Source organism: Pipistrellus hanaki (assembly GCF_964339955.1).
Source record: "Pipistrellus hanaki genome assembly, chromosome: 15".
Lineage (NCBI taxonomy): Eukaryota > Metazoa > Chordata > Mammalia > Chiroptera > Vespertilionidae > Pipistrellus > Pipistrellus hanaki.
Genome location: NC_140517.1, coordinates 51,226,567 through 51,248,862, shown reverse-complemented (window position 1 = coordinate 51,248,862; position 22,296 = coordinate 51,226,567). Strand labels below are relative to the sequence as shown.

General features: G+C 48.2%; 1 protein-coding gene across 6 annotated transcripts in view; it reads right to left on the bottom strand.

Annotated features, from left to right (window-relative positions):
• LOC311633563 (zinc finger protein 418-like) overlaps positions 1–22,296 on the bottom strand; it is a 79,218-nt gene that overhangs the window by 21,782 nt on the left and 35,140 nt on the right. For 4 of the 6 annotated variants that reach the window (XM_084906355.1, XM_084906357.1, XM_084906359.1 and 1 more), the window contains exons 2-3: positions 16,363–16,486; positions 9,619–15,128 (exon numbers count right to left, since the gene is read on the bottom strand). In XM_084906355.1, the coding sequence (XP_084762481.1) occupies positions 13,306–15,128; positions 16,363–16,486 (1,947 nt within the window). In that variant the 3' untranslated portion in view covers positions 9,619–13,305. Of the gene's footprint in view, positions 1–9,618; positions 15,129–16,362; positions 16,487–20,414; positions 20,633–22,296 lie in introns of those variants that run through there. The other 2 variants (XM_084906356.1, XM_084906361.1) reach the window with 2 other exon arrangements.

Here is a 22,296-nt window from a genome sequence, read left to right as displayed (position 1 = left end):
CTCACATTTAGAGTCAACACAATGGTTGTCACCAACATAGGGGACAGATAAATGTTGGCCAGAAAGAGAAATGTGAGTAATTTGCCCCTGGTCTAGTGGGGCAATATCCAACACATTCTTCTTCCCAAGACCTCGAAAAACATGACAACACATTGCACCCTTTCGATTCCAATCCTAGGGTGCTGAGGCCAACACTTTGTGCTACCTGTTCCACATAATTCTTTATATCACACTTCTCTCAGACAGCTTCATTCCCAGAGTCACAGCTTCAAAGACAAAACATATACGCCATGGGGAGAAGGGGATGTTTTCTAATCACCCTCTTTTCCACATTCTAACTCACCTCCTCTGTAATGTATTTCTCTTACCCTTTACCCTTCCCCAAGCCTGTAGAGATTTTCAAGCCCAGCAGTATGCTATCCCATTCCTATTGATCACTGTATCAGTCCAACAATAACAGGAAGCTGTGCACCCATATGACGCCTAAATTCTGGACCTGGCATGTAGTGCCACAACACCTGTCTGTTTAGGAATTATCCTAAAATTCCCCAAGTTGTATCATCCAGTATCACCAGAAATGGACTCAACCTAATTCCCTCTATAGCAACATCAGGGATCTGTGGCCATGAATTCACACTCCCTCTCCGAGAGCACATGGCTCCTTCTCCCACACCTCTCGCACACCTGTGCTCCTTAGCCCAGCTCCCATAGACATCTCCTTGGTCTTAGTCATTACTCAGCATGTGTGTTCACTCAGAGAATGCATGACAAATTTAAATAGTATCAAGGACTAACCTGAGACTGACTGCCCACACACACACAATACAGAGCCTTCAGTTCTGCTATGAAGGCCTCCCACCCAACTTGTTTTTCCTTCACCCTCCCCTATTGAGAACCACATCAGATCTCAGTTACCCAGAGCCCACGTCTACAGCTGCTGCACTTGATGTCCCTTTTCCACTCACAGCCCTCAGGACTCAAGTCCCACCGCCTATGGCCCTCTGTCCCATGCCCAGTGAGTCTCACAGATGCCCACTCAGGCCCATGAGCAACTTAACCAAACTGGATGCGACACACCAGGCCACACAAAGGTCACAAGAAATCCTGGTGAGTGTTTAAGAAGTAAATATGCACCAGCCACAGGCTCACCGTTTTTGAATTACTCTTCTACCTCCAATGAAATAAAATAAAAAGGTGATCTACAGCTCCTCCCATTTCCATAGTCTACTATTTTTAAAAATATATTTTATTGATTTTTTTTACAGAGAGGAAAGGAGAGGGACAGAGAACCAGAAACATCAATGAGAGAGAATCATTGACCAGCTGCTTCTTGCACACCTCCTACTGGGGATGCGCCCACAACCCAGGGACATGCCCTCGTCCGGAATCGAACCCGGGACCCCTCAGTCCGCAGGCCGACACTCTATTCACTGAGCCAAACTGGTTTCAGCAGTCTTTACTATTTTTTTTAAAAAAAGTCTTCATCTTGACTTACTACTCAGAGTTCCAGATAGTCATGCACCGGCCTCTGAAATATCTCATACCCTAATAGGAAAGAATAAAAGATTTCATATCCCTAACGAATATTATTTTTCCCACCATAAAATTTCTCCATGTCAGTTGATGGTGCTTTCATACCTTCAGGTGCTAAATCCAAACCTTTACATCATCTCTGATTCTTACCCCTCTCCCCAATCCTCAAAATTAAAAAATCCAGGTGGCCACACCTAAATCACTGATCCCTAAGGCAACTGCTTCTTCCACAACCACAACCTCCACTGTGCTCCCGTCACCATCACCCTCACCAAGACCATCACAGCAGCTTCCATTGTGGTCTTCCTACCCCTGTCCTCACACCCATGCTGTGCCTCATGCTGCAGTCACAGGAGGCTGAGACCTGGGACACATCCCCTGCTCTACTGCTCCAATGACCCCAAATGACCCCACCACCAGCAGAACAGAAACTCAAGTTGTCACAAAGCTCCTCTGGACTAGATTCCTGTCCCACTGTTGACTTCCGATTTTTTAAAAAATTAACACCTGCTTATTCCTCAAACAGCTTGGTCTTCACTTCAAGCCTTCGCACATTATGGAATCTATGCATGGAAGGGCCTATCACCCACAATTCCACTGGTTACCCAAATCAGGTGCCACTCATATAACCCTTGTCCCAGACTTAGCATTCTGGGCTTGGTGTCCCTTAGAGGTCCCCAGGTCCAAGGTCCCCCGATAAGAGCGGCTGGACAGCCCAGGCCCGCACAGCCTCAGAGGCCCCCGCAGTGGGAGGCCCTGACCTCAGCCCAAAGCCCGGCCCCTGAGTGGCTCTGACCGCAGGGCCTGTGGGAGCTGAAGGCGCTGAGGGCCCGGCTCCCCCGCCAGGACCCGGGGCCCAGGCTGCTCGGGGCCTGGCCCAGCCCCGGGGCCGGGGCCGCCGCCCCCTCGGGCTCCGTCCCTCTGTGCGCACAGCCAGCCCGGCCCCTGAGGACAGGCCTCCTCCCGGAAGCCCCCCTGTCCCTTTAGAGTAGAATAGGGGATGCATTCAGATTAGGACAGCCTAAATGTTATTGTGGGTAAAAAACAGCCTGAAACTCTGGTGAGGGAGGGTATGTATGGGGGGAGAAGGGGCAATGTTAAAATATGTACACAGATATTAAAAAAAAAAAAAAAAAGGCCTGAAAGCTTTACTGCCTTACACTAAAGAAGGTATGTTTCTGCCGAAACCGGTTTGGCTCAGTGGTCGAGTGTCGGTGTGCGGACTGAAGGGTCCCAGGTTCGATTCCGGTCAAAGGCATGTACATTGGTTGCGGGCACAATAGGGGGTGTGCAAGAGGCAGCTGGTCGATGTTTCTCTCTCATTGATGTTTCTGGCTCTCTATCTCTCTCCCTTCCTCTCTGTAAAAAATCAATAAAATATTTAAAAAAAGAAGGTATGTTTCTTGTTCACAACACAGGTCCACCCTCATTCTCCTACTATCGGCATAAAGGCGTAGATACCTGCTAGGAGTTATCAGAGATGGAGAGACATCTTCCAGACTCTGTCAGGGTGACAGGCTTCACTCCCACCTTATTTCATTGGTCAAACCACATCACAGGCTGCAACCAACATCAGGGTTCATGCAACCACAGTACATGACATACTTGATGGGCCCCTTAAGTGGACCACATGGTGCCAGCCTCACGGGGGATGATGTGCAGGGCCAAGGAGAGCAGAGGGGATTGTTAGAAATGACAGTGGACGTCAGTCAGGATGGGTCCCTGGCTCCTCATCCAGGTGGACACTGTCCCCAGGTTGCCCTAAACTGTCACTGGCAAGATTCCAAGGGGTGAACCTCAGAAAAAGGAGTTTGTTCAGATGTCATTGGCAGCAAATTCAGAACCCACTTGTGAGTGTGACCCTGGGTAAATCCTTGGCTGCCTGTGTTCACCATTGTGGTCGGTCGAAGTAAAGACCCACATGGTAAGTGTGTCGATTGGGAAGGTACAGGAGTGCAAGCATCCAGCAACCATGCTCTTTTATTTTATCATTTTTAAGTAAGTTTTTATTGTTCAGATTAGTTATTCCTCTTCCCCCGGCCCATAGCTCTCCTCCACATCCTACTGCCTGCCCTCTCCTTACCCCCACTACTGTCCTCTTCCATACGTGTACGATTTTGTCCAGTCTCATCCCACATCCCCCACACTCCCATCCCTCCAAGAATTGTCAGGCCACTCCCTTTCTATGCCCGATTCTATTTATATTCACCAGTTCGTTCTGTTCATCACATTTTTTATTCACTTGACTTTTAGACTCACTTGTTGACTCTAAAGGTGAATGTTTAAGAAATAAAAATGCACCAGCCAGTCTCACCTTTTTGAATTACTCTTCTACCTCCAATTAATAAAAAAGGTGATCTACAACTCCTCCCTCATCCATAGTGTTTACTATTTTCTAAAGTGTCTTCGCCTTGAACTACTCCTCAGACTTCCAGATGGTCATGAACTGGTCTCTGAAATATCTCATACCCTAATAGGTAAAAGATGAAAGATTTTATATTCCTCATGAACCTGACTGTTCCCACCATGAATTTCTCCATGTCAGCTGATGGTGCTTTCATACCATCAAGTGCTAAATCCAAACCTTTACATCATTTCTGATCCCTACCTCGCTCTCCAAACTTCAAAATTAGAAAATCCAGGTGGCCACACGTAAGTCACTGATCCCTAAGGCAACTGCTTCTTCCACATCCACAACCTCCACTGTGCTCCCGTCACCATCACCCTCACCAAGGCCATCACAGCAGCTTCCATGGTAGTCTTCCTACCCCCGTCCTCACACCCAGGCTGTGCCTCATGCTGCAGTCACAGGAGTCTAATGAGACCTGGGACACATCCCCTGCTCTACTGCTCCAATGACCCCAATGACCCCACCATCAGCAGCACAGAAACCCCAGTTGTCACAAAGCTCCTCTGGACTAGATTCCTGTGCCCACTGTTTCCAGTTACTGTTTTTATAAAAAACGGACTCCTGATTGTCCCTCAATCACCTTAGTCTTCCCTTCCAGCCTCACTTTCCGGAATCTATGCATGGAAGGACCTATTACCCACAATTCCACTGGATGACAAAATCAGGTACCACTCTCATGACCCTTGACCTGGGCTTAAGATTCGGGGCTTGGTATCTCCTCACGGTCCCCAGGTGGCTGGACAGTCCCGGGACAACACGACCTCAGAGTGAGGCCCTGGCATAAGCTCTACAACCGGGCCCCTCCGAGCGGCTCTGACCGCAGGGCCTGCGGGAGCTGGAGGTGCTGAGGGCCTGGCTCCACCCCAGGACCTGGGGCTCAGGCCGCTCGGGCCCTGGCCCAGCCCCGGGCCGGGGGACCCCTCATTCCATCCGGGCTTCCAGGACTTCTCCTTCCTCCCCCTGACGGCCGTCCTTCCTCCGGGCAGGTCTGAGGAGAGGTCCGAACCCGGCCACGCCGCCCCCTGCGGCTCAGGCCCCGGTGGCAGCGGCTTCCTGGACACGGAGGGACGCTCCTCCCCAGAGCGCGGCCTCCTCCTCCTGCTGCCTTTACACACGGAACAGACGGGCCCCCAGACCCGCCTCCGCGGTCACCCCGCCTCCGCGGTCACCCCGCCGGCCTCACACGGCGGCCCTGGGCCCGGCCCCTCTCCGCCGGTCACACCACGTGGCCCGCCCACAGCTCACTGCTCCGGCGGCGCCGAGGCCGGAGGGTGCGGGAGGGGGCCCGGTGGGCTCCGGAAGCAGAACGCGGTCTGGGGGGCGCGGAGGACGCAACCCCGGCCTTTGGGACTCACCCCGCCCCGCGAGCACGCGGCCTCCTCCGCCTGAGCTGTGAGTCCCTCCCGCCACAGATTTCAAAATGGCTGCCCAGGAGGGGCTGCCGGAAGTCCCGCCCTAACCGGATGTATATGTCCCAAAATGCTTCTGACATCCTCTGACGCTGGCGCAGTGCTTTCTTGGTAATGTAGTTTTTCTTTTCCCAGAGGCTGGGCATCCCAGCCAATGCCCTTGGAGAGTAAAGGTGTGGAGGCCCCACAAGTGGTGCTGGAGGGGGAGATGGGGCTGGAGGTCTGATCACCTGGTCCACAGGGACAGATCTCTCAGGGGAGGGGCGAGGGGAGGCCTGGAATAGATCCACCGAAGATTATACATATAGGGCGAAAAGGAAGAAATCTGTAATACTAACAATAAAAAATACATACATATTATTATTATTATTATTATTATTATTATTATTATTTTTAGTCCTAACTGGTTTGGCTCAGTAGACAGAGCACCAGCTTGTGTACTGAAGAGTCCCTGGTTCGATTCTGGTCAAGGGCATGTACCTTGGTTGCAAACATATCCCCAATAGGAGGTGTGCATGAGGCAATTGATCAATGTTTCTAACTCTCTATGCCTCTCCCTTACTCTCTGTAAAAAAAAAAAAAAAAAAAAAAAAAAAAAAAAAAAATCAATAAAATATCTATTTTAAAAAAAAAATGTAAATACTATAGCCCAGCAGTTGTTGTTCAGTGGTTGAGCCTCGACATATGAACCAGGAGGTCATGGATCTATTCATGGTCAGAGCACTTACATGGGTTGCAGGCTCAATTCCCAGGGAGAGGGGAGGTACAGGAAGCAGCCTATCAGGGATTCTCTCTCATCAGTGATGCTTCTGAGAGGATATAGAGGCCAACTGGTTGATATTTCCTACGTGGTCTGAATGTCTGCAGTCAGAACACATTATGAAGCTATAGAGCTAACAGTCACTGAATGTCACTACATGTGCCGGGCTCTAGATTCAATGCTCTATATCAGTGTTTCCCAAACTTCTGTCATGATGAGAATCACCTGGTGGAGTTGTTAAAACACAGATTCCTGAATCCCAACTAAGTGCTAAACTAGAATTTTTGAGAACATATAGGTAAAATTGCATACCTAACTTAGTGCTCTGTATATAAAATCTGTCTTAGAGCACTAGTTAAGTATACAATTTTACCTATATGTTCCCAAAAATTCTAGTTTAGCACTTCTTAGTTGGGATTCAGGAATCTGTGTTTTAACAACTCCACCAGGTGATTCTCATCATGAGAGAAGGTTGGGAAACACTGCTCTAGCCCATGCCCACTGAGTCTCAAAGGTGCCCACTCTTGCCACTCAGCAAATCAACCAGACTGACGACAACACCCCAGACTAAGGCTCAAATTCCTGGTGTGCGTTTAACAAGTGAATATGCAACAGCCGCAGTCTCATCTTGTATGACTCATGCTTTGGTCTCCAATTAAAAAGAAAGAAAATGATCGACAACCACACATTGGTCCCTACATTATCAACTACACTTTACAGAAGTTTTTATTCTGAACTCTTCCTCAGAGTTCCAGACGCTCATGAACTGTTCCCTGAAATATCAGAAAATCTAATAGGTAAAATATAGAAGTTTTGGTATCCCCAGATAATATTATATTTCCTAATATGAATATCTGCATCTCAGCCAATGGTATTTCCATACCTCCATCTGCCAAATGTAAACCTTTACATCATCTTTGATCTTACCTCTCTCTCAGCCTCCAAATTAGAAATCCAGGTGGCCATAACTAAAATACCAATCCAGAATTCAACTGCTTATTTCAGCTCCACAACCACTATCATGGGCCAGTTACCATCACACTCACCCAGATTATCACAGGGGCTTCCATCCTAGTTTTTTACCACCTCCATCCCATCTAAATAGTTCATCATGCTGCAGCCATGGAGAGTTTAATAAGATCTCGTTCACATGACTTGCCCCTACTGCTCCAAACCTTCCATTGCTTCATCACCTGCAGAGCACACTCCCAAGATGACACAAAGCTGCTCTTGACCAGATTCCTGTCCCATTGTTACCAGTTACTATTAAAAAAAAAACAACTCTTCCTGGTTCCTGCATTAGCTCAGTCTTCAATCAAATCCTTTATATATACAGAAACCTCCCACATCCCATTCCACTGGTTGCCAAAAACAAGAACCATTCATATGACACTAGACCTAGACCTAGAATTCTGAACTTGGTGTCTCGTGAAGGCCCCCAGGTCCAAGGCATGGAAGAGCGGCTGGACAGCCCAAGGACACCACTATCTCAGAGGTCACAAGACTGGGAGGCCTTGAAATAAGCTCCACAACCCAGGCCCCCTATTGGTTCTGCATCTGCAGGAAACTGTAAAAAGTAATGGTCTCTTGAGAGCCTGGCCGCACCACAGGACCCATGGGCTCAGGCTGCTCAGGGCCCTGGCCCAGCCCCAGGGCTGGGTGATGCCTGCATCCCTCAGGGCTTTCACAGGATTTCTCCTTCCCGCCCCTCACTGCTGTCCTTTCTCTTCAAATATGTTATGCCTCTGAGAAGTTTTGAGAAAAGTTTAGAACCCTCATTCACACTTTGTCCTGCGTTTATTCACAGCCATTAATGCCAGCAGCTTCCTGAAAATGATGTAAAAGTCCTCACACAGCCTAAACCGGTTTGGCTCAGTGGATAGAGCATTGGCTTGCGGACTGAAGTGTCCCAGGTTTGATTCCGGTCAAGGGCATGTACCTTGGTTGCAGGCACATTCCCAGTAGGGACTGTACAGGAGGCAGCTGATTGATGTTTCTCTCTCATCGATGTTTCTAACTCTCTGTCCCTCTCCCTTCTTCTCTGTAAAAATCAATAAAAATATATTTTAAAAAATAAAAAAATAAAAGTCCTCACACAATACTTTGTCTTCATCCTCTTTGTTGCCTTTAGGCATAAAATAGGGCAAGATTTCCCCAATCCTCCCTCCTTAATCACACTACCACGGCCTTACAAGGTGGCTTTTCAGCCTGTCACTCTCTCCCACCTTCAATAACAAAAAGCAGGTGCGCACAAAAATTTCACTGAAGCTCTGGACCACGAATGTACCACCAAAGACACCATCTCACCCTCAAGCAACTCACTGTTCTGGCAGCACTGAGACCTGGACTGCAGGAAGGGATGAGCACCCACACCCGAGGCTGGAGGGTGAATGAGGCGAAGCTGGGTTGGACTCTGGAAGCAGAAAGTAGTTTGGGAGGCACCGAGGAATCAGTCTCGGCCTGTTGTGACTCAACCAGCCTCACAAACACAGCTGCACTGCGGGGCCACTGCCTCTGACACCTCGGGACCTAGTCCTGGAGCCCCTTATTCTGTGAACACACCACCACCAGGAGAAAGACTCTGGAAGTCAAACTCAAACCAATGAGCCCAGGGATAATGCCCCTCTCCTGGGCTTCATCGGCTAAACCCGGCCCTCGTTAGCGCTTGGCCCTTTGGGTAATGTAGTAATCCAGCCTCTCATGGGGCACTAGGATCCCCGTCGCTCACTGCCCATTGCGAATATTGTTCTGGGCGTCCAAGTGACACTGGGAACGGATGAGTTTATGTTTTAGGGCTGGCCACAGGTTTCTGGGGAGTGCTGTCTATAAAACTGAACTCTTGTTTGGAAACATTATTTCAGATTCCGTGATGCTTACAATGCTCCCTCAGGTGAAAAGTGTTATTTCAGTTATTCCTGAAGACCACGAAGGCATAGTAACTGACTTTACAGAGAGAAGGAGAGGATGACTGCCTCCTACATGACCCCCTAATGGGATGCAGCTCTAGATTTACCACCTGGATTTCTAATTTGGATGCAGGTGCCCTCAAATAAGAACTGAACCAGCAATCTTTCTGTGCATGGGACTCCACTCTACAAACTGAGCCAGTCCAGCGTGGATTTTTTTAACATCAAAATGTGAAATTATTAAGATAAAAAGCAGGCTATTAGAGAACATATGTAATTCTATTCTATTTGTTTAAAAAGAACATTTGAGCCGGGACCGGTTTGGCTCAATGGATAGAGCGTGCCTTGGTTGCTGGCACATCCCCAGTGGGGATGTGCAATGGGCAGCTGATCGATGATTCTCTCCCATCAATGTTTCTAACTCCCTATCCCTCTCTCTTCCTCTGTGAAAAATCAACAACACAAGGGCATTTCCCACATTGTATGTCTGTGCTCAGTACACACTGTGACGGTAAGGAGCTAGCACTCACTGAGTGTTCACTGCAGGTGCCGTGGATTCATGCTTTACTTACATGATGTCATTTAATCCTCTCTTCAACCTGAGAAGGTTCAAACATCTATGTAATGGGGAGGAAATCCAGGCTGAGAGAGTCAATGTAAACTGACTAATTGTAGAGTTAATAAAGGCAGAGCTTGAGGGGCATTGTTAAAATATGTACACAGATAATAATTTAATAATTAAAAAAAAAAAAAAGGGAGAGCTTGAAATCAAACCCAGGTGTCTCCAACAACAGAGCTCTGGCTTCTGATGTTAGGCTCTGCTGCCTCCTAGAGGGTGGAATAGGGGATGCATTCCCATTAGGACAGGCTAGATGTTATTGAGGGCACTGAGCAGCCCCAAAGCTTTTTAGTGGCTTAGAGGAAAGAGGTATGTTTCTTGTTCATAGCACATGAACAGCCTAGTTCTCCTGGAATCAGGATAAAGGAGCAGCCAACATGTAGCTTCCTGCTGGGTGTTATCAGAGATGGTCAGAGAGAATGGCCATCTCACTGGTTTCAGACTCTTCTGTTAGAGGTGACAGGCTGGACTCCCACCTCATTTCCTTGGTCAAAGCTTAACACTGGAGGCAGCCAGCATCAGGGTCAGTAGCAGAACTTGACCTACTTGATGGGCCCCAGTAAGATGACCCCATGGTGCCAGCCTCCCTTGGGGCTGCTCAGGGACAAAGGTGAGGCGTGGGGATTGGTAGGAAATGACAGTGGCAGTCAGTCAGGATGGTTTGCTTTCTCCTCCGCCGCCGATATTTTGTCCATGAGCTGCCCAAAACCCAATGTTCATCGGAGTTAACTTCAGAAAAGGGAGTTTGGTCAGATGTCATTGGCAGAAAACTCAAACCCCACTTCTGAGGGTGAATCTTGGTACTAGTAAATCCTACTGCCTTGGCTCCCCCACTGTGATGGGCGTGAAGACCACACGTTCAAGAGTTGACTCGGAAGGTTACTAGACCACAATCATTCCAGTGCCCATATTCTGTTATATTCACTGCAGTCACCACCCTGCCTCCAAGCCTCTGTGTCATTTGCATCGCCCAGGTGAGTGCTCCATCAGGTGGGGCTGATTGGGAAAACGCCGACATTAACTTCAATGGTGATCCTGTGGTTTCCATTCCTTCTGTGTAGGAACCGGTGCTAAATGTGGCCCCTTCATGTTTTCTTCATCCCCACTGCAGGCAGCACCGAGCCCATTCTGCCTCCTGGTCCCCGTGTTACCAGGTGACCATGCACACTCAGTAGGTGACCAGAGATTGGAGGTCCAGGAGTGATGCTCAGAGAAGCCCAGGCACCTTCCTCTATTAGGTGTCAGCCGGGATTTCCTATTGGTAACGTGGTGAGCTGCTCTCCAGGGATTAGGAACCCAAGGACCCCCAGCCCTCTTCAGGGGTATCCTTCTCATCACCCCTCGGGAGACTGCCTATGCAGCTGCCTGTTGCCGGTGTGCGCAGCCACAGACTCACGGGGAAACACACAGACAACAGAAGCAGAGACACACTCACAGCCTATGGTGGGCACTCACAGGCAGAGCTTATGGCCAGGCTCACGGGGACCCACAGTGTAGACACCAGTAACACCTTGATGGGAACATACAACACAGAGATGAGAAAACACAGGGTCACTCAGCATGTAGCACAGGGCGCATCCACACACAATAGACACACACATGCACACACCTGGGACGACGTATACGGACACAGCACACAGACACAAGTAGGAAAACTCAAAGGGAAAGCCAATTCACACACATCATGAGCACACACTCATGCAAAGAAACCCCTCCAAATGCTGAGTCACACTAATTCACTGTTTTGAAGGACTTAGTAAGGATTGAGGTGCTGCCCTGGCCACGTGGCTCAGTTGCTCAGAGCTTCCTTTTATACGTCCACTCAAATAAAAGTACAAGTTTGATTACTGGTGAGGGCCCTTACCTACGCTGCATATTCCGTCCCTGGCCGGGTCCTTTATGGGAGGCAACCAATCCTGGTTTCTTTTGTCCTGTTGCTCCCTTCCTCTCTCAAATCAATGAACCTATCCTCCGATGGGAATTTAAGGGGGGTGGGGGTGGGGGGAGATTTAAGGTTCTGAGTTTTCAAGAACATAGTGGTAACTCTAGAGCCGTCTCTCTAGAACAGTTATCAGAATACTCTGAACTCAGAAGTCTGTCTTCTTCCCCACAAGAGACTAAGAGAATCAATAGAAGGGATCTCAGAAAACCCCAAACTCTCAGTGTCCTAGTCAGGATCCCACTTTGCATTTATTTAAGCACTAAACTCTGATGATTTCTGAATAAAGTCATCTGTTTCTTTTTTGCACGTTGAGTGATCACATCTTTGAGTGATAAACATAACTTTCCCATGGCAGCAGCTGTTGTTGAGGGATTCCAATGTAGCTTGGGATACTGGAGTGGGCACAGCACATGGTGAACTAGGAACTGTGCATTCCTGGGAGAAACCACATTTCTAATGTTTAAAACCATAGCCAAGGAAGTGGGAAGCATGAGTCAGCCACCTTGCAGTCCTTCCTAAAGCAGAGTCTCCCTTCGAGCCCTCGAGGAGACTGATGTAGGAATTGTAAGGATGGTTTTTGGAGACAGATGTATTGCAAATGTCTAAGGCTCCTCATCTCAAATATTTAATCTATTGCATATTCTGCCCTGGTAATGTCATCTTTGGCAAGATTTTTTAAAAATATTTTTTTTATTGATTTCATACAAGGGAGATAGCAAAATCAATGAGAATCATTGACTGCTTCCTATAAACCCTCAATGGAGGATTGAGCCAAAAATCCAGGTATGTGCTCTGGACTGGAATCAAAGCCAGGACGCTTCAGTCTCCAGGCTGACAGATATATCCACTGAGCCATAACAGCTAGTGCTGGCAGATTTTTGAAGTTCTGTGGAAGTTTACCATCATTAACGGCCTCTTGTAAATTTCTGTATTTCTCATTTTCCTTGTGGTGAGTATACTATAAAGTACCTTACAGATACGCTTATTTGCATTCAGCACTGTCCCTTTCCTGCTGAACAGTGATTTTGTTGAAGGTTCCCCACATCAGCTCTTGCAAAGGCATCTGGGACTCAAGGCAAACCATGAGGCCTCCTGAGAGGAAGGCCAAGTCCTTCGGAGCCCACTGCCCAGCCATGACTCCACTTTCTGATCCTGGTTGTGCTTTCAAAATAACCAAGGGAGTGAGTAGAACCAACAAATTAAAGGGACAAAAGCAAAATCACAATTACAAAAACATTATACCAGAGCAGTGTAAAGCAATCAGCTTAGAACAATTCATCACAGCAACAGGTGAGAACCACAATGTCCCCTTAAAGAGATAGCACTTCCTCATGATTTGGGCAAATCCTGGGTCAGGTCCATTTCCTAGTCAGAGAATAAGGAATGAGATCCTGCAAAGAGCTCAGAGTATTCACAATTCACTTAAGCAGAAGGGAGAACACAGAATTCCTTTTCCCTGAGCACACAGGGGTGGTGACTGATACACACTGTTCAGCTGAGCCAGGTGGTAGAGGTCACTGCAGCCACAAATAATCGCAGTGACACCAATGACGTGGAGTTCTCTGCAAGTTAGCAAGTGCGATGCAGCTCCTTTCAAGCCTCACTTGTACCTCGTACTTAGGAGGAATTTCGCATCATGTATGTTCACATAAAAGGGATTTATACTCGGGTAAGTGGATTTAAGTCTCCTTCAGTGTTGTAGAAAGATAAAACATCCCCTGCACATTTAAGGCTTTTCGCCAGTGTGAACTCTCATATGTCTGACAAGGCTAAGTTTGCAGCTAAAACATTTCCCACATTTACTACATGCATATGGCTTTTCTCCCGTATGAACTCTGAGGTGTTGAGTGAGGGTAGACTTCTGCCTAAAGAACTTCCCACAATCACTACATTCAAAAGGTTTCTCGCCAGTGTGAATTTTCTTATGTTCAGAGAGGTGACAGCTTCTCCTGAAGGACTTCCCACAATCAGTACACTCATATGGTTTTTCTCCAGTGTGAACTCTCTGGTGGTCAAGGAGATTAATACTGTAGCTAAAAGACTTCCCACCATCAATACACTCATAGGGTTTTGCTTCACTGTGAACTCTCTTGTGGATAATGTGGTGATTATTGGTCCTAAAGGTTTTCCCACATTCACTACACTCATAAGGTTTTTCACCCGCGTGAAATCTGTGGTGTAGAATAAGTGAATTCCTTTGCTGGAATGACTTTCCACAATCACTACACTCATACGGCTTTTCTCCAGTGTGAACTCTGTAGTGTTTAGTGAGGTTCCCTTTTAGTCTAAACAGCTTCCCACAATCACTACACTCAAAAGGTTTTTCTCCAGTGTGAACTCTCTTATGGTTAAGGAGTGAATTACTGATCCTAAAAGATTTGCCACAATTAGTACAAGCATAGGGTTTTTCTCCAGTGTGAACCCTCTTATGGTTAAGGAGGTTAATATTGCTGCTAAAACATTTTCCACAATCAGTACACTCATAGGGTTTTTCTCCAGTGTGAACACGGTGGTGTTCAGTGAGCTGAGAGCTTTGCCTGAAGGACTTTCCACAATCACAACACTGATATGGCTTTTCTCCAGTGTGAACTCTCCTGTGGTTGAGGAGGTTACTATTGTTCCTAAAAGATTTTCCACAATCAGTACACTCATAGGGTTTTTCTCCAGTGTGCACACGGTGGTGTACAGTCAGTTGCGACCTTTGCCTGAAGGACTTTCCACAATCACAACACTGATATGGCTTTTCTCCAGTGTGAACTTTCTTGTGGTTAAGGAGCACATTATTGCTCCTAAAAGATTTCCCACAATCAGTACACTCATAGGGCTTTTCTCCAGTGTGAACACGGTAGTGTTCAGTGAGGTGAGACCTTTGCCTGTAGGACTTCCCACAAACAGTACACTCATAGGGCTTTTCTCTAGAGTGAATTCTTCCAGATTGAATGAGGTTAAAGCTTCCTGTAAAATCTTGCCCACATTTGTTACTTCCATAGTTCACGTCTCCAGAGCAGGCACCCTGATACTGAACAACTTTATGGTTGTGGCTGCCTGAATTTCCACAGTTCCAAGTCTGGTGAAGACTTTTTCCACCAAGATATTCCTGTGAAATCTCACTGCCACTGTGTGGCTCCTCAGTGCTGAGAGGGGCCTGGTGCTGGAGAAGGTCTGAGATGGCTGGGAAGTCTTCCCCAACCTCCCTACTGGTTGAAGGCAGCCCTGATAAGTAGAAGCTGAAGTTGGTCACAAACGAGGCCCTGTCCACAGCTTCCCTCCAGGGCTTCTCTCCACTGGCTTCCCTCTGTGGCTGGGTAGGGTTTTCACTGAAAGAGAAGTCTCTCACACTTGCATCACTGCAGAAGCCTTTTTGCTCAAAGTCTGCTGCTTGTGACTCAGTCAGGTGCAGAATATACTCTAATACTGACACACACCGCTTACACAGATGGGTCCTCTGGGTTACTGGAGCTGTCTTAGAAGCCCTGACCAGTGATTCTTCTTGAACAGATATACTCTGCTCAGGACAGACCTCCTCATCATCCGTTTTATGCCAGCAACCTGAAATCAGAGAAGAAGGGGAGAACTCATTGTTGATTGTTGTTAAGGGGAAGTCCCCTTGCTACAGCATTTTGCACATAATACATGGGTTCTGTGTAATTGTCTGAAAGTAAGAGATGTGCAGAAAGGATTAATAAGAAGCTGCTGTGAAGGGAAGACCTCACCAGAAACATGGCACACACGGCAAAGACCATGAAAGAGAAAATGCACCTCCAGCCCAGTCTTCTGCTAACAGTGCTCAGCAGAGCTGGTCTGCTGTAGACAGGGGAAAGCTGTGTAGGTTGGTTATGTCTTATTCCAAGTAAAATTCGATAAATGAGTAGCAGGGGTTCGAGGACTACTTAATTATGTATGTTCCCCTCATAACACATGTGCAGGTCCATGTAGGAGAATACTGCAAAGGGAGCAGTACAGGGGGAGGGGGGGGACCGTGGATGCAAAAAGGTGACAAAGGTGGAGGTAGCCTAACGCCAAAAAGTGACAGATGAAATGCAAGTCAGCAAATGTCAAGTTTGGGAAAGAGAAGGTAGAGATGTCTTCCTGGGAAAAGTCGTCAGCCGGAAAAAGTCACTGGCTACACCTGCCCCTAAACACTGTTGGAAATTAGCTGGTTCCTGGTACCATCTAACCATCACCATTATGTCATACCTTCTGCCAGGTGTCACTCTGCATGGCCAGACCTCCTCTGAGAACATCTTACATGTTCACCCTATGAGCAAACCAGGTTTCTCCCTGCATCTTCTACTCTACCGATGCATAAACCCTAAATATTCCAAGTATTAATGAAAGACAATGGAGGAGAGCAGCCAGCTCTGGACCAGAGCAATTTGGCCTGCAATAGTCCTCAGCTAAGGTAATATTACAAACAAGAACTGAAGAAGGGTCTTACAAGCATAGCCCACAATTTATGTAAGGGAAGAACATAACCAGGCACAGGCTGTCATAAAGCACCTTTCCCCAGAGGAAGAGGAAAGAAGGGAATAAATGTGAGTATTGTCACCCTCCCAGGGGGAGGAAGAGGAAGATGGGACCCATTAAGTTGCCAGTAAAACTCCCAGTTCCCAGACACTTTCTGCACTTTATGAGCCAATGGGTGTTATGGATCTTTCTGGAGTCCATTGGTCAGGGCTCTCCACACAGCTCAGCTCTGGCAGCCACGGAACATTTGATATGACAGGGGCAGAAATCAGCAGAACACTCACCTCAGAACACAGGAACAATGTGAAGCTCTTACCTGCAGATGAGACCAGTGCAAACACTTCCAGCATCACCTCGCAGTACAGAAGTCTCTGAGCCTCATCAAGGAGCCCCCACTCCTCCTGGGAGAAGGCGATGGCCACGTCCTCAAAGTCCATATCCTGTAGTAATGGGGACAGTTCAGTCATTGATCAGCTTCTCTCCTAGGCTTTTCTTTCGTCATACTTCCCACTCTCCCTATCCATCTGCTCCCTCCACTCCCCACATCACAGAAAACAGCAGACCTTGCTTCCACCAGAGTCACTCTCTGCTTATATTCCTACTGATACTGTGTCTTCCCACAGAAATAAAGAGATGCCCAGAGTGATTATACCTGACCTCAGGGCCTCATATTTAGGCTTAACACAAGGGGTGTCACTAACATAGGATACGGATAAATGTTGGTCATGAGGAGAGATGTGAGTGATTTGACACTGGTCTTGTGGGGCAACATTCTTGCTGTCCAACACATTCTCCCTCCACGACACCAAAAACATGGCATCCCTCGTCATACTTCTGATTCCAATCCCAGGGTCCTGAGGGCAACACTCTGTGCTACCTGTTCCACGTAATTCTTTGTATCCCACCTCTCTCACACAGCTTCATTCCCAGAGTCACAGCTTCAAACACAACACATATACGCCATGAAGAAGTGGAGGGGATGTTTTCTAATCACCCTCTTTTCAACATTCTCACTCACCTCCTCTGTAATGTATTTCTCTCTTACCCTTCTCACTTCCCCAAGCCAGTAGAGATTTTCCTTTTTTTTTTTTTTTTTTTTTTAGCTGTTCAACAAGTCTCTATTAACAAAGTAAAATGAATAGAAAATGCAGTGTCTGAAAGCTGTGATACGGGTGTGTGTGTGTGTGTGTGTGTGTGCGCGCGCGTGCACACTCGCACGCGTGTGGACACAGAAAAGGCCTTGTCTCTAGGCCAGGGATGATCCCTTGGATCTAGGCTCACATCTTCAGATCTTCTCATAAGGGCGGGCCCTAGGCAGAGGTCAGCCTCCCCACCACACTCCAGACGGAAGAATGGTGGTCTTTCTGGATAGAAGGGGCTGGGACCTCAGCATTCTCCATTTTTCTGACTCCCCAACTGGCTTGGTTGCTGAGAGAGTGGGGGACAGGCCATGAGGAGACTTGCATAGGAGGGGAATAGAACAGGGATAAGGCATATGGTGAGGACAGGGAGATCTAGGGAAAGCTTATCATAGCTGCATGTGAAGGGGACCTCCAAAGGCAACTCCTCTTCTTCCTCATCCTTTCCCCAACTGCGGCTGGCTTGACAGGTAAAATCCAGCCCTAACTCCAGAACTCTGACTGGGTATAGGGAAGTTCTAGAAAGGCCCACGTTAATGAGTCAAGCTTGTGTTATACTGGAACATGACTGGACCCCCTGGTATACATGGGGACTCATGATCTGAATGTGTGTCCCATATGTTCCCATAAGTCCCTGAGTTCAGTGGTATAAGCATGTATGTCCCTACTTGTATACCAGGAAGTCAGTATCCACATATGTTGTACATCCATTTTTTCACATGAGCTCCAGCAAGTGGATGTGTGTGGGCCTGTCCGCTCCTGTCCACCCCCAGGTCCTCCTTCAGGCCTGGCTTCTCAGGGGTCCCGGCCGAAGAGGCAGAAAGAGAGCTCAAGTCGGAGTCCCCAGGCATAGGGGCGAAGAGTGTAGAAGAGGGTGAGGAAGTCCTGGGTGCTGAAGATCCTGTCACCCAGCACAAAGGTCAAGGTAGATGGGATGACTCCTGGCCAAACTCCACCATCCAAGTGTCTGGCCCCCACTCCACAGCCGGTGCCTCACCAGGCCTGTGCACCACTGTCTCCCCTGGTGGAAGACCTCACTTTTGGTAGTGCCCTCTCTGCACTGGTGGAAGGTGCCAGGGATTATGGTATTCTAGATCTCAGCCCAACAGCGTCCAGAGTGGCCACTAGAGGCAAGGGCGGTGCCGAACAGGAGCACGCACTGGGACAGCGAGGCATGCAGAAGGCACAGGGCACCCATTCAGCCGCTGGCGTTCACAAAAACCCACTGGAGCTGGGCCTGAGGCTATGCTACCCACTGCCTCGAGCCAGTGGCCAGCTGGCCCCAGTCAAGTCTTTCAGGCCCAGGACACTGACAAATGCTATCCCATTCCTATAGATCACTGTATCAGCCCAACAACAACAGGCAGGTGTGCACCTGTATGACACCTAAATTCTGGACCTGGCATGGAGCGCCACAACACCGGTCTTTTCAGGAATTACCCTAAAATTCTCCATATTTTATCATCCATTTATCACAAAAAAATGGACTCAACCCGTCCCTCTATGGCAACATCAGGGATCTGTGGCCATGAATTCACACTCCCTCTTCAAAAGCACATCACTCCTTCTCCCACACCCTCCCACATACCTGCACTCCCATAGCCCAGCTCCCACGGACATCTCCTTGGCCTTAGTCATTACTGAGCATGTGTGTTCCAGAGGATGCATGGCAAGTTCAAACAGTATCAAGTACTACCCTGACTATACTTATCTCGCCTACTGAGAACCACATCAGATCTCAGTTACCCAGAGCCCACGTCTACTGCTCCTGCACTTGATGTCCCTTCTCCACTCACAGCCCTCAGGACTCAAGTCCCACGGCCATGGTCCTCTGCCCCATGCCCAGTGAGTCCCACAGATGTCCACTCAGGCACATAAGCAAGTCAACCAAACTGGATGCAACACACCAGGCCACACAACAAACGGTCACAAAAAATCCTGGTGAGTGATTAAGAAGCAAAATGCACCAGCCACATCTCACCTTTTTTTGAATTACTGTTTTACCTCCAGTAAATTAAATTAAATTAAAATAAATATCAATATATAAAACAAAAAGGTGATCTACAACTCCTCCCTGATCCATACTCTTTAATACTTTTTTAAGTAGTCTTCATCTTGAACTCCTCCTCAGAGTTTCAGTCGTTCACTGGACTCTGAAATATCTAATAGGAAAAAAATAAAAGATTTTATATTCCTCATGAACCTGACTGTTCCCACTATGAATTTCTCCATGTCAGTTGATGGTGCTTTTATACCTTCAGGTGCTAAATCAAACCTTTACATCATCTCTGATTCTTACCCCTCTCCCCAATCCTCAAAATTAGAAAATCCAGGTGGCCACACCTAAATCCCTGATCCCTAAGGCAACTGCTTCTTCCACATCCACAACCTCCACTGTGCTCCCATCACCATCACCCTCACCAAGACCATCACAGCAGCTTCCATTGTGGTCTTCCTACCCCCGTCCTCACCCCCATGCTGTGCCTCATGCTGCAGTCACAGGAGTCTAATGAGACCTGGGACACATCCCCTGCTCTACTGCTCCAATGACCCCAATGACCCCACCACCAGCAGAACAGAAACCCAAGTTGTCACAAAGCTCCTCTGGACTGGATTCCTGTCCCACTGTTTCCAGTTCCAATTTTTAAACAGTGGACAACTGCTGGTCCCTCAATCAGCTTAGTGTTCACTTCAAGCCTTGGCACATTCTGGAATCAATGCATGGAAGGCCCTATGACCCACAATTCAACTGGCTGACACAATCAGGTTCCAATCACAGGACCCTTGACCTGGGCTTAGCATTCTGGGCTTGGTGTCCCTTCCAGGTCCCCAGGTCCAAGGTCCCCCGAGGAGAGCGGCTGGACAGCCCAGGCCCCACAGCCTCAGAGGCCCCCGCAGTGGGAGGCCCTGACCTCAGCCCACAGCCCGGCCCCTGAGCGGCTCTGACCGCAGGGCCTGTGGGAGCTGAAGGCGCTGAGGGCCCGGCTCCCCCGCCAGGACCCGGGGCCCAGGCTGCTCGGGGCCTGGCCCAGCCCCGGGGCCTGGCCCAGCCCCGGGGCCGGGGCCGCCCCCTCGGGCTCCGTCCCTCTGTGCGCACAGCCAGCCCGGCCCTGAGGAGGACAGGCCCCTCCCGGAAGCCCCCGGTCCCTTAGACACACACAGGCCGGCCGCCCCCTCCGCCCCGGCCTCCGGGCCCAGCCCGCCCCCTGCGGCCCCCACGGGCACTCACTGCTCCGGGCGGCGGCCTGGGCTGAGGCCTGAGCGGCGCCGCCCCGAGGCGGGAGGGCCGCTGGGGCCTGAGGGCGCTCTGTCCGCGGGAGGAGGCGGGGGCCCGGGGACCCAGTCCCGCCGGGTGGGGGCGCCCCGCCTCAGACACCCTGCCGGCGGGACGCCGCCCCCCACGGCCCCTCCTGGCGATCGGCGCGGCGAAGCCCCTGAGCCCGTGAACAGCCTGAAGAAGTCAAAATGTCCGCCAGGAAGATGACAACGGAAGTCCCGCCCTAACCGGATGCACTGGCTCCAAAGGCCCTGCGTAGGCGCATTGCTTTCTGGGAAATGTAGTTCTCTCGGCCGCCCAGAAGAGGGCTGGCTTTCCAGCCCAGGAACCTGAGGAACAAGGTGTGTGGGGCTGACAGTGGGGCTGGGGAGGGAGGATATGGGCCCGAGGCCTGGTGACCTGGGACAGACTGACGGATCTCCCAGGGGATGGGGAAGGTCTGGGAAAGATCCTCCAAAGAACATATACAGGGGGGAAATCGGAGACATCTGTAACATTATCAACAATAAAAAATCCATATTAAAAATATATATTTTGCCGAAACCAGTTTGGCCCAGTGGATTGAGCATCAGCCTGTGGACTGAAGGGTCCCAGGTTTGATTCTCGTCAAGAGCATGTACGTTGGTTGCGAGCACATCCCCAATACTGGGGTGTGCAGGAGGCAGCTGATCTTTGTTTCCCTCTCATTGATTTTTTTCCCCTCTCTTTGATGTTTCTAACTCTCTATCCCTCTCCCTTCTTCTCCGTAAAAAAATCAATAAAATTATTTTTTTAAAAGAATGTTGTTGTTTTTTTGCTTGTTTTTTTAAGATAACCAATGTATTTGCTGGCAAGATAGCAAAAAATCTGGAATTTTTATTTACTGAGAATTAATAGGAAGACAAAGAGAATGACCCTTCTGGGTCACAGTTCTGTATAAACATTCACATACATGGCAACAGTTTGAGAAGTAAAACATACATCTATATAGAGAACAGAAAGCAATATTACCAACACATCTATTTACAATATAATAGCCCAAATCTGGAAATAACCAATACCATAAATAGACCAAAATATAGTCAATATCCGTATAACACAGTACTACTCAGCAATAAAAAATTTAACTACCCACATAAACATTAGTATTTTATCACAAATTACTGTGGAGCAAGGAGGAAACCAGTATCTGTTAAAGACTGCACAACTTATGCTTATAAACCTATGAACAATATGAACTATTTTATTGTAAGGAAAATCCATGACTGCATGGAGGGCCAAGAAAGAGAGATTATAATAGGGCAGTAGGAAAATACAGAATGTGGCAAAAGTAGGTGGAGTTGTTGGTGTGGCAATTAATAAGATAATTAATAAATACAAGAAGGAACACATCCCTGCCAGTGTGCTTCAGTTGGTTCGGCACCATCCCTTGCCCTAAAACTCACAGGTTCCATTCCTGCCTGCATGCCCTGTAGGTGGTATATAGGAGGCAGCAGTTAGCTGCATCTTTCCCGTATCCCAATTCCTTCCCTCTGTCTCTAAAAAGTCAATAAATTATTTTAAAAATATATACTTATTTTTTTAAATGAGAATAAACTCTTAGTTTTGTAGAGAAACATCTCTAAGCCTACTTTTCCCCTAACCTGTATGTGGATGAGAGATACCTTTATTTCACAAGTGATGGATTTACAGCTTGATCCCTATGTGCAAGCTCACAAAATTGTACATGTGAAAAAAGTGCGTTTTGTTACATTCAGTTATAGCGGCACTGGAATAAAGCCTTAAATGTACTTTCAAATAAAGACCTAGACCCGAAACCGGTTTGACTCAGTGGAGAGAGCATCAGCTTGCGGAC